We start from the raw sequence: 12,135 nt of genomic DNA, 5'->3' as shown, positions 1-12,135 counted from the left end.
TGGAGAAAATATTCTGATTTTGTTTGTTTTTAATACACTTCAATTCCTTCCGAGTTTTCGGAAAAATGCATCTTTCCAAGTCAAGGGTTTCTGATCCGCTCGACTCTTCATAAACCCTTGACCGATTAGGCATAGTTTAATGGGGTTAGAAACATCGTACGCTGGTTGGTGTCATACAAGCTTGCATGATCCAATAAGAAACGTTGTTTCAATAATGATGTGAAGTGTGCATTGATTGTTTAACCGTTGTCAAATAAATTTGAGACGGACTAGTAGGTAATTTACTTACTGCTATCGGTCTTTAGTCCGAGTGAATCCATCTTTTCTACAAATTCGATTTTGTTTATTGGAGCAGCCATGTTGCTATATTGTTTCTGTTTATAACGCATTCTCTGTTTGGTCAGAACAAGAGATCACAAAAGTTCCAAAATGAGTACACTCACTAGATGGCGTAATCGTTAACCTGCATATGTATTGTCTTTTCGGTCAAGGGTTTATGTAGAGCGGAGCGGATCAGAAACCCTTGACTTGGAAGATGCAAAAAGGCTATAGCTAGCTGTAGGTTTGTATCTCCGGACTAAAAACATTTTAAAAAAACACTAAAAACAGGTACGAACTGGGAGCAACAGTTCCGTACATATTAAAAGCTAGCGATTCACAACGCAAAAATTGCACTAGCTTTTGACTGATTAGTCTTATTTTCAAACATATCTTATACAAAAAATCCTCAGGCAGTTTACTACAAATATCGGCACTTCACTTCCCAATAATATTCCTTTGGGCACCATCTCTAGCCCAGTAAAGTGAACTGTTGCAGCTTGTTTTTATGCAAAACATAGCGACTCACAAAATCTGCACGTGAATTAAACTTTATTCTATGATATCGGTTAGCGTATTTCCGAGAAAGTCTAAGGCCTGTATAGATTACAGTGGTAAATTGCCTGCAAAATATAATAGTACTATTTTTTCTGCAACATATTTGTAGAAATTAGAATAATCATTCCAAAACAAGCGCAATATTTTGTTTTCCGTAAATCGCAACTTTAAAACACGCATTGAACCTTAGGTTCCCGGTCGTCCAACCTATTTTTTTTTAAACCGGGAACTAGATGCCCACAGCTAAAAGAAGGCTAGTCTCAAAAAACTGCCTGCAATAACGCATTTAACTGCTTATGCGATTGCCCCAAACAAATATATACTCCACATCTTTTGTATACTGATGCATATCTCAATTTGACTAATGTGTAACATTGGTTTAAATATATCCAAAAATGTCTTTAGGATCAGGATGAGAGATTTTTATGTTCATTACATCGCTAAATATTTTGGTTAAAAAACCTTTTTGTTGCTGGGCCACAAGCAAGGTTTTCGATGCACACATAGAGATTCTAATGAATTTTGACATGTGCCTTGGTAATGCCTTGCCCGAAACTGGTCATAAATGTTGCTAGATGATATGAAAGCAATAAGTATGATGTCCTGCATGTCATCTTGTTTGAAAAGCATGCATACAAGAACAAGGCAATGCCTTTTTAATCACTCAGAGCAGCTGTCGAACTGCGCAGCTACAGACTTATTTTAAAGATTTCAAAATCTGAAAAAATATGAAGGGGGTTCATTTGTGTCCTTTCTAAATTACACAGCGCAAGGTGCGAGATTTCAAATTCCAATATTTCTTACTTTATTTCATTTCTAAAATTTTAAATGTACTTATTAAAATCCAAATGTCTTTTTAAAAAAAAGCTGACACCATCATTGCATAAAATAAGACTTTAAAAAGTACTAATTGTGCATAAGTTAGTTAAATTGTCACTATTTAAAATGTAAACATACTCTGAACAAATATCAACATTTTAGTAAAACAAAAATGACACAAAAGAGAAATTGGTTTCGAAAACAGGCTTTGTTATTTTACTTAATCAATCATACCTAACATTGCCATATAATATACTGATATTTTGTTATTGCCCCAAAACACTTTGTGTCATTGAATCAAAAACCTACTTGTTGTCTTTAAATCCTTTTAAAAGCGTAAAAAAGATTAACACAGTCATAATTATCGTTTTCGTAATAGGAAAGAAACTACCAGTGGTATTCTCGAAATACAGTTATTGCTAATGCTAGAGTAATCCAGAAGTGTCTTTAGCAAATTAACATGTGCTAGACTGTCGATAAATATATTCAATTACATATCGCCTTACGGCTTTTAGAAGTTATCAACGCATTGGATTTCGTATTGTTTTCCTTGTGTAGCAAAGCACAACAATATGGTATCTCAATTTAAAGACTAAAACTTAAATGAATCTGCACTTTTTTCACGATGAGGCAGAAACTTTATGAGCAAAGGGTGCAATTGAAGAAGTTGACATCCCATCAAATATATTTATTTCAAATTTATTCTTGAACCTCAAAAAGATGGCTATCAAAGATCAATAATTAATTTAAAAAGCTTTAATAATTGTGTAGAATACCTACATTTTAGACAAGAGAATCTGCAATTGAAAAAAATATATATATTGATTTCTATTGATCCAAAGATTGTTAGTATTTATATAGTATATATTAGTTAGTATTCATCCAGATTTTACAAAAATGTTGGCATTCTACTGGAATAATATTTTGTAAAGATTAATGTATTACTTTGAAGCCTCAGCACCGAGAGGTTTTTACTAAGGTATATAAACCAGTATTTGCAGCTTTCTGAGCAACGGATAGTGTTGTTACAATATCAACGGTTCTCTTATTATTAATAAGAATTTTGAAGCAAAAAGTGAAATAGTAATGAGTGATTTAGATTATCTTGGGTTCCCAAAAAATCATTAGAAGTCAGTGAAGACATCAACTTAAAGAGTAAATTTTTGGGCTTATCATTCATTCGATAAATTTTAAATTTTTTTTTGCTAACCGAAGAAATGATCTCTACAATCAAGACAATATGTTAGAGATGTTGCTAGATCATTCAGTCCCAATTCGGAAGATCGCGTCTTTAATTTGTCAAATTGTTATTACATTCAGTGCAATTTTTTTTTACTCTTGCATTATAGAAATATGAAAAGAGTCAAAATAGGAAGTTTAAACAAAATTCCAGCTATGATTCAATAATGCATTATTCAGAGGAAACTGTTAAAAAATTACATGGTGGTTAAACAATGTTGATAGTTTTAATAGAAGACTAAATCTACACATTTATTATTTGGTTGAAACAAACGCATCCATTTAGAACTGGGAAGCAAGTTTTGGTAACAAATTCACTGAAGGATGATGGTTAAAAGCTAGTATGCATATTTCCAAGTTGAAACTTAAACCAATTGAAAAAAAAATTATTCAAAAAGTTATTCCAATTGTCACATTGGTATTTAATCCAATAACGGGACTCTAGGTGCTAATATCAATGCGACAGCTAGACATTGGATTCAATTCAAATCTGAATTGGTGTGTAGAAAAACGTTTCATCATATTAGCAAAATATATAGCTGGAGTTAAATATGTTTGTGCATATTTCTTTTCTAGAAGTTTCTCAAATTCAAAAGAATGAACAGTAAAATCAGATATTTTATGACATTTTTTCCTTTCCCGATATTGATCTGTTTGCTACAAAGCTCAATGCACAAATTGATAAGTTTGTTTCATTGGGTTTTGACTCTGATTATTTTGATACAGATGCTGTTTCTTTCAATTGGACAAATTTTACGCCAGATATTTGTTCTTCCTTTAGATTAATTGGGAAAATTATGGATAAAAGCATGTTAGATATATGTAATGGAGGAAGCTATCATTACTTCTCTTTGGAGAACACAGTGCTGATTTCCATAATTGAACCAAATTTAATATCTATTCCCACCAGGTTGTCAAGGCACAAAACTCTACCGACTATGTCGCACACGAGAGAGTTTCATCCCTTGGTAATGAAATTATTATTCATTGTTTCCCAAACCCTGTAGTGGGGCTGTCACAAACTCTTTAAAAGATGATTTTCGCACTTGGACAGGCCTTTCTATAGGGACAATGTTCTGTGTAGTCTAATTATCTCATGTTTTAACGTATTTGAAATGAACATCTCAAAAGTTATGCTACAAAAGAAAACCAAGCTATATAATACCCTATTGAGCCCAAGGCTCATTACATATAATGTATCTTATCCTTCACATTCCTAAAATTATGCTCGGATTAGGAATCATTATATATGACAGTGGCGTAGCTAGACCAGAAACGAAGTGCATGCTTAAAATGGCAGGGGGTCTGGGGGCCGCCATGAGACCCCTAGTGGGTCCAGGTCGAAGCCTGGCGGGGGCCCAGGGGGCGAAGGCCCCGGAAGCTCATGGATTCTGACGATTTTTAACACTAAATATATCGCAGAAATTTAAAGGAATGCTCACTATTTAAGTATATTTTTAGGCAGTTAAAGTTATAGTTTAGGCATAAAATAAAATATAAAACTTATTTTAAAAAGCTTAAAGAAGAAAAAACTTTTGACGTTTGTTTTTGACCCACTCAAAGCTTTTATTCTTACTTTCATTTTCACCTAGTTTATGGAAATGAATATCACAGCTTTATTGAGATATTCTATAGGGAAAATTTAAAATGATGCGTAAAACTAAGTTCAAATGCAAAATAAATCTTTACTTTATTAGGTACATCCATTGTGTACTGTTTCTTTAATATGGTACTGTAAGACCACATTGTGTGTCTATATTTGGTTCTTGTTTTAGCATTGATGAATTTGTCGATGACCGGTTGATGGAATAACTTAGTATGGACCTTAATACTTGAATTCTTTAATTTTTTTCTTTCTTTATTTTCTTACTGAGTTTCTTCCTCCCCCCCCCCTCAATGATGTGCATGCTCAGGCATATAAGCATACATGGTAGCTACGCCACTGTATGTATGCTCTTTGTAATCATTTTACATAGAAGATGTACACATTTTACTTTGGCGTAATTCATTTATTAAGTTTGATCATAGTTTAAAAATACAATACGAATTCAAAATCAATCTTTTAAGATACTTTCAGCATAATGTTTTCTCGTTGTTCCATAGACCATTTTTAAAAATAAAATCTGCTATCGATTTCATTTATTTTATAATGAAAGTATAAACTGTCCAGATTTATGTTATACATATACCGTATACAATAATTTAAAAAATTAATTATACGACTAAATTCAGAAAATAAGGCCAATTATTTAATATTTAATTTTAATAACGTTAATTTGTACAAAATTTAAACGTATACTAACGTCAAACGAATTAACACATTTTGCACACAAGTCGTATTTTGAAGTAGGCAGGTTTAGTCATATATATACGATATACATATGTATATAAACTTGTATAGCCAATCAAATTAGGTGTTACACTTAGAATAAAATTATTGCACGTTACATTTCCAGTCCAAATTAAAAGTGTCGGTTGTATTTTGGATATCAAAATATTATTTAAAAATAAAGGTTTTGATTGTCTTATCTGATATTGCTTGATGATTTTGAAAATACAATGTCTTTATGTTCCGTTTTATGTTGGAAAAAAAAATCCATATGATCCATATGTTGACAGTTTGTAGGTACAATAGTTTGGTATTTTTATTTTGTTAAAAGCATTCACCCCTTTCTAAGAAGCAAACAACGCAAATAGCTGATATAACGAAAGTTTTTTAAATTGCTTCAAGTCAATAAAAAGCAAAGAATTATTTTTGAGACTATATTTATTTTTTGTGTACAATAAGATTGGCTGTCAAAACATCTTCAATTTACATGTACATTGCTATTATAATCATTATTATCGTCCATTTCAATTACTTCACATTTTGATTGATAAGTATAACTTATGAACTCTTATACACCTACAGATTCATGGACATAACAAAATATCATTTAACTAAAATCAATATTTTCTTCTATTTCAAAACCTACTTTTCATTTTTTTACTTTTGTAAAGTGAATTAAACAATTAAAAAGAAGGTAATTAAGAATAAAAAATACAATTTATGCACAACAACAACAATAACACCATGTAAACACATCTAAACACAAATGAAAAAATGACCTTTTTTGAAACCCAAACACATATTATTGAAAATTTTAATTGATCTAGAAGTTAGTAAATCGCATTAACATTTCCTTTTAAAATATCAAATAGCTTATGATCATCAATTCATTGAATACATAAAGTAAAGATAATATCAACCCACAAAAGCTTTTTATCTGTTGCGTTATCCCTGTAACTTGATCAAAATGATAGAAACAACTGCAGAAGAAGAAAGGACTGCTTTTCATTCATTGTCTTTTAGCCATTCTGTGGGGAAAAAAACAATAAGTACTTACCAGTACGCAATTGAAATGTTATCTACTCAAATGGATTAGTGCATTGTGATCAGAACTTGATAAACGATAAAACTCATCTTATTTAGTCACGACACACTTCAAGTATTTTAAAAATAAATGTCTTTCATATTTTTCATCTTTATATTTGTTTTGGTTTTCCTATTTTTATACATTCGTTTTCCCCAATTTTCATTTTATTTATGAGTATTAACGTTTTAAAAGTTTGTTTTTCGAGATATACAAAGTATCGAGATATAGTGTTATATACATGTAAAGCATATACACTTTTAATCTTTTTTATCCAAGAAAGAAACATTTTTTTTAAAACTGTTGCAATGCTATACAAATTTACCAATGCGTTAGTTTGATTTGAATTGAACATATTTAATAATTATTGTGTAAATATATATTACACTAATAAACTACATATAGGCAACAGACAATGCTTATGTAAGCAATATATTCTTCTATAAGAGAATATTCTTACTTTGAATCCTTGCTTTGTGTTCTTCTAGATGCTCGGTCATCTGTTTCATGTCTTGTTCTGTGGTATGCTCCCATTGAGATTGAAATGCTTTAAGTAAGGAAATATAAAATATTCTAGTATATGTGTCAGCTGTTAAAACAATCATATTATTTATACATTCATTAACACTTCTTTATGTATTTATTCAATGTAAGTACTGTTTACAGGGAAGTATTCACCCCCGTTTTATCTTCGCCCCGTTCACCCTCGTTTTTAGCGGGCGAATTTAAGACTTGGCGAATTCTATGTCCAAAAAAATATATCTTTTAACACAACTACATCTGGGCGAATTCAAGAAGGGGAGAAGCCGTATGCAAGTGAAAAAGGGCAAAAATGACATGGGGCGAAAATAACCCTGTAAACAAAGAAGCATAGTTTGTATGGGTTTTTTTAAGGTCGATAAAATGATAAAACATATTATTTAAATATCTATTTACACTTCTTTATATATTTATGCAATATAATGACATAGTTATGATAAGTTTATTTCGGTCTATACGATCTATTGTACGTATAAAAAGCCAAAACAATAATAGTTTTATTATATGATCACGTGACAAAATAATATAAACATAATAAATTCGTTGTTATTTCATCACCTTTATTTTATATGATCCAGTGACAAAATAATATAAACATAATAAATTCGTTGTTATTTCATCACCTTTATTTATTTTCTTAACATCAAGCTAAATTTATTGCCGAAACCATTGAGAAAAACACATAATTTCATTGGACTAATGATTACCAATTATAGAAAAGTAGAAAAAATCAATTATTATATCCACTTTAACCGTTACGTGAGGGTGATAATAACATGTTATTTTCTTAGAATGTTTGGTTTTAGCCAATCAGTAAGCTGCTAAGAAAAAATATCTATTATGTTTGTGTCTATTTAGAATTATTAACGTTTTCCATTTCTTCCATTCGTCCGTGATAAAAGCAAAAGTGTATTTTATGTTAGTTAATTATGCATGAAGGCATGTACATAATATAACTGTGTCATATTAAGGTCATAAATCAATGATAAGGACGTATTGCTTTTATGCATATTATGATTAGTATGCATTATCCAAATTATCACGTGGTTATCGTCAGTTTTGACCGCCACTGCTTTGAAATTTTAATGTCGCCACTCATTTTTCCGTCTTATTTCTAACAAGTAAGAAATATAAAAACTATAAATTTTAATTTTTTCATACATTATAAAACTTGTTGAATAACTTGTATTTTCTGTAAGACTAAATAGTAAATATCAGCAACAAGTAATGAAATATTTGTTTTATGAGTTTATCATAAGAATCAAAAACCTTGTAGCAATAAGTTGATGTCCAAATTGTTACAGCCAGGAAAATCCGGAAATGACGCCGTGTCCGAGGAACTCCAATCAAAAGGACCTAATAGAATTGTGATAAAAAAACGTAATAATGAAAATCGTGTTAATAGTGTTTGTGCTGTTATTTTATAGATTTTTATTTAATAAATATTTAACAATTTTACAACCATGATAATGAAAAATCGTGTTAATAGTGTTTGTGCTGTAATTAAAATTAATGATCAACAGTTTAACACCTTTAGTTACTCAACATTTAATTTAACTTAATAATAAGAAAGATAAAAAATAAATTTAGTATAGATACATAATATTACTCGCCTCTGCACCTAGCCCTTCCACCCACTCCCATCCAACCCACCTTCCCCCCCCCCAAAAAAAAAACCCCGAAAAAAACCCACCTTGATTGATAGTGTTTTGAACTTACACAATGGAAACATGGACCAAAGGGTTCCATCTGCCATTGATATTTCTGATTGAGTTCCCTGGTCATTCTTTACAAGTGATCCTCCCGACGAGAATTCTCCTGGATAAAAGCACCAACAATTGACAAACTTGAATTTAATTCCCCAAAATATGTTCAGTTTAAATAAGGATTTTTTACAATCCTCTCATTTTAGTTGATAGTTCTTTTAGCAACAAAAATTTATTGACAAAATGCTCCAGATCATAAGTTTAAGCATATTCAGCATCAGTATATGTTTGTGTACGTACTTTGTCTCCTTCTGTTGGAGGCGTCGATGGATAATAAAGAAGGTCTAAAATGTAAACAGTAACTTTTGTTAAAGAATACTTTTCAAAATCCATCATTAATTCTACTCATCAAACAAGTCAAGATAAACTATATTTAAAAAATGTAAATATTGAAAAGTACTGAATTTATACTTAGACCATAGGAACCGACTTACGACCAATTAATGAATATTTATTAATCACCACAAACTAATCAATATTTTATTGTAATAGTTGTAAAATATAATTATGGAAATCAAAATGGATATAAATGAATGGTTTGATATAAATTCTGTTCATCAAAGACCGCTCCATTAGACTGAAAATATTTACGACTCTGTCGTAAGTTCTTTTGTAAAACGCAGCAAGCGAAAACAGCGTACTAAGAAACTATTTTCTTTTTTACTAATTAGAAAGATACTTATTATTCAGCGCTTAACTAGTAATTCTATTATTAATACAATTTAAGGATCATTAAAAATTCAAAAAATATGCTGTATACAAGGAGAACTTTGTCTCCAATTTATTTTTGCTCCTTTCTTCCACGTCGTCAGCAGGCAAATCTAACAATGGGCGAATTCAAATGTCTCAAATTATTTCTTTCTTAACACACTGCATCTGGGCGAACTCAAGACGTAGAACCGTTAACAATGGTAGAGGGTATTAAACAACACGGGGCAAAAGAATCCTGTGTTCAGTAATTTATTTTGATTTATCAACTCATTTCCATCAACTTACTGTGAACGGTCGCTTCCATCGAAACGCCGAGCTCTAGCGTGGACTCTTGATTTTGTGCGTTTGTTTGGATGACTTTTGTAACATTTTCTATTTGCAGAGCTGTTAGAAAGCTTCTTCATTCTAAATAGACAAAAATACAGAAAAATAATATAAACATTTAAAAAGACCAAATTATTTGATTTTAATAAGGTTCTAATAGTATGTCTGCAAAATCTTATAATTTTGAATATGTGTCAATGAGTTTCATGTTTAAATTTTCTAAAATTCTAATAAAAACAAAATGACATTTTTACAGATATAACGTTATTCACACTATGCGTTAATAACATTAAATAAACCATGGAAACCAAAAGCCTAGATTTATTGCGTTACATCAACCACCTGCAAACTGAGAAAATTGATTTGTCTAGGCGAATCTAGAATTGCATACCCTACTCATACGTTACTAATAACTATTGTATGACGTCATCTCTTTAAACAGACCAGAATAGCTTAATCAATAAAATCCAGTATTACAAGAGAAATAGACTTGTCTAGCTATTTTATTAGAAATTCATAGTTTACCAATTATGGTGGATGAATAACAGTATTCTGTCATATTTCTTTTTCGCACAAATAAACTCTTTATTATCCGCTTTTTGCTGTTTTCTTCTATTACTATTTTATTTATGTTTTTTGTTTTGTATCTTAGATTATTGCATAATGCATACTAAACTGCAAACGAATATGCTTGCACACTGAATGCTATAGGACAAATCCAAAGCTTTTAAAATTGCCGCTATCCAAGCATGCACAGAAAAAAAATTTCCGAAATAATTATAAAGCCGATTAGTCTAGGCGAGTCTAGAATTGCAAACTTTTGTTTTGTTTCGTATTTTAAAACACAAACTAATCTGCAAACGAATCCAAGCATGCACTGAAAAAAAATATACCAAAATAATTATAAAGTATTCTGCGTCGAATCTATGACTATGATTGCTTTCATTTTCATTAATATTCAAATTGAATTTCAAAAACGGTAAATTTTACCTGCTGTCGCGGTAACGATGGGGTTTCCAAACACGGATGATTATTGAGATGAAGATTTGTGACCACCAGTTCCCTTCTCGGTTAAAACACAACCGCAATAAATTTTGATGCAGCTGTTCGGTTTTGCAGAACAGAAAATTCCTCCTTTTCTTGTCTTTAGATGAAGTCGCACGGGATACTTATGTCTTGTTTCAAGCGTGAGCTGTGACTGAAAGCAAACAATGGGTGTCTAGTTGTCATTTTGCTCTTATATATTACGTAGGCTTAAAAGGCGTTCACTAAACGCCTTTCAAACGTTCGCATTGTTAATATTAATATCAAGACACTTACACATTCCTAGCCAATAAGAAAAAAGACTTGTTGTTACACAGAACAGCTCACAATTCCACATATACAGTCATGATGTTTTACACTATTTAAAGATGGAAATAAATTTCTATTTCTAACGTAGTCAAAGAGAACCTGGTTACGCTTGAATAGATTAGTTGTGATCAAATTCTAATTCTGCTTCTAAAATACGTTTCCATTTGTTGTCTACGCATTAATTGCAATTTTTTAAGCTGGGATTATATTATTAAACATAATGTCATACGATGGCAAAGAATCCAGACCACTCAATGTGAACTCGACATACGGTAATATTCTTCTGAAAAAAAAGGTTTAAACTGAAACAAAATTGGTTTTATCATTTCGTCATCGATACGTTCATGTAGAAACAGTGTATTAACTTATTCATATAAAAAAAATAACTGAACTTTAGTTAAGCAATTTTGTTTTGCTTTGACAACAAAAGAATTTTAAATGCAATATCATTTATTTATTAAGCTTTTCATTAATAATTTTGTTTATTTGTTAATTGTGAATTATTCGTCCTCAACCAGTTTAAGTTAGTTTAAAATCAGATGTTGATTTTCCATAAAACATGTTTTAAAACAATCTTAAATTAAAACTGAGAGGGGCATGGTCATGATTTTGGACGAATTCTATTTTCATGTTTTTATTATTTATAATGCTTTAGAAATGCATTTCAAATGATCAAATAAAATTTGAGAGTCAATCGTAAAGTTATAAGCAAGATACAGGGCTCACAATTCTTTGTCATGTAAAAAAGGCCCGTTCCCTGTTTTTGGTTACATAGGTTCAATATCCCAGTACAAAAACTTTTCCCAGCCTATGAGTCTATCTTTTTATTTATTTTAAGCATTGATACACAGTTCCTAACGTTTAACACATTCGTTTTTAGTTTTAAAACTGAAATTTTTACTTCAACGTTCAAAAGGTAAACAAACGCTTTGTTTACATATCAAGAATTTCAAGCCCTGTTACTCGCTTGAAATTCAACAAATGACACTCAAACTTTGGTTGCCTATTAAAAATGTCTTTCTGAAACATTGTAAATATTAAAAACAGAAAAATAATTTTTAAAACAAAAAATCGTGACCATGCCCCTTTTAACA

At 30.7% G+C, this 12,135-nt stretch overlaps 1 protein-coding gene across 1 annotated transcript; it reads right to left on the bottom strand.

The window, feature by feature from the left end:
• Positions 1–5,732: 5,732 nt before the first annotated feature.
• On the bottom strand, positions 5,733–10,992 carry LOC117684123 (uncharacterized). Its single transcript, XM_034454953.2, has 7 exons — positions 10,679–10,992; positions 9,650–9,769; positions 8,894–8,937; positions 8,607–8,705; positions 8,157–8,243; positions 6,808–6,894; positions 5,733–6,291 (listed from the first exon to the last, which is right to left on the bottom strand). The coding sequence occupies exons 2-7, from the start codon at positions 9,766–9,768 to the stop codon at positions 6,269–6,271; spliced, it is 459 nt and encodes a 152-aa protein (XP_034310844.2). The 5' UTR covers position 9,769; positions 10,679–10,992; the 3' UTR covers positions 5,733–6,268.
• Positions 10,993–12,135: the final 1,143 nt, after the last annotated feature.

The sequence above is a fragment of the Magallana gigas genome, chromosome 10, assembly GCF_963853765.1.
Source record: "Magallana gigas chromosome 10, xbMagGiga1.1, whole genome shotgun sequence".
Classification (NCBI taxonomy): domain Eukaryota; kingdom Metazoa; phylum Mollusca; class Bivalvia; order Ostreida; family Ostreidae; genus Magallana; species Magallana gigas.
The sequence above is the reverse complement of the archived record's forward strand: the minus strand, read 5'-3'. Positions and strand labels throughout refer to the sequence as shown.

Bases quoted from the DNA above. Each gene is read 5' to 3' on its own strand.
- LOC117684123 (XM_034454953.2), bottom strand. From the start codon at position 9,768: ATGAAGAAGCTTTCTAACAGCTCTGCAAATAGAAAATGTTACAAAAGT. The intron at 8,938-9,649 runs GTAAGTTGATGG...TTTACATTTTAG, and splicing joins GATGGAAGCGACCGTTCACA to ACCTTCTTTATTATCCATCG. The intron at 6,895-8,156 runs GTTTTTGATTCT...CCTTACTTAAAG, and splicing joins CATCAACTTATTGCTACAAG to CATTTCAATCTCAATGGGAG.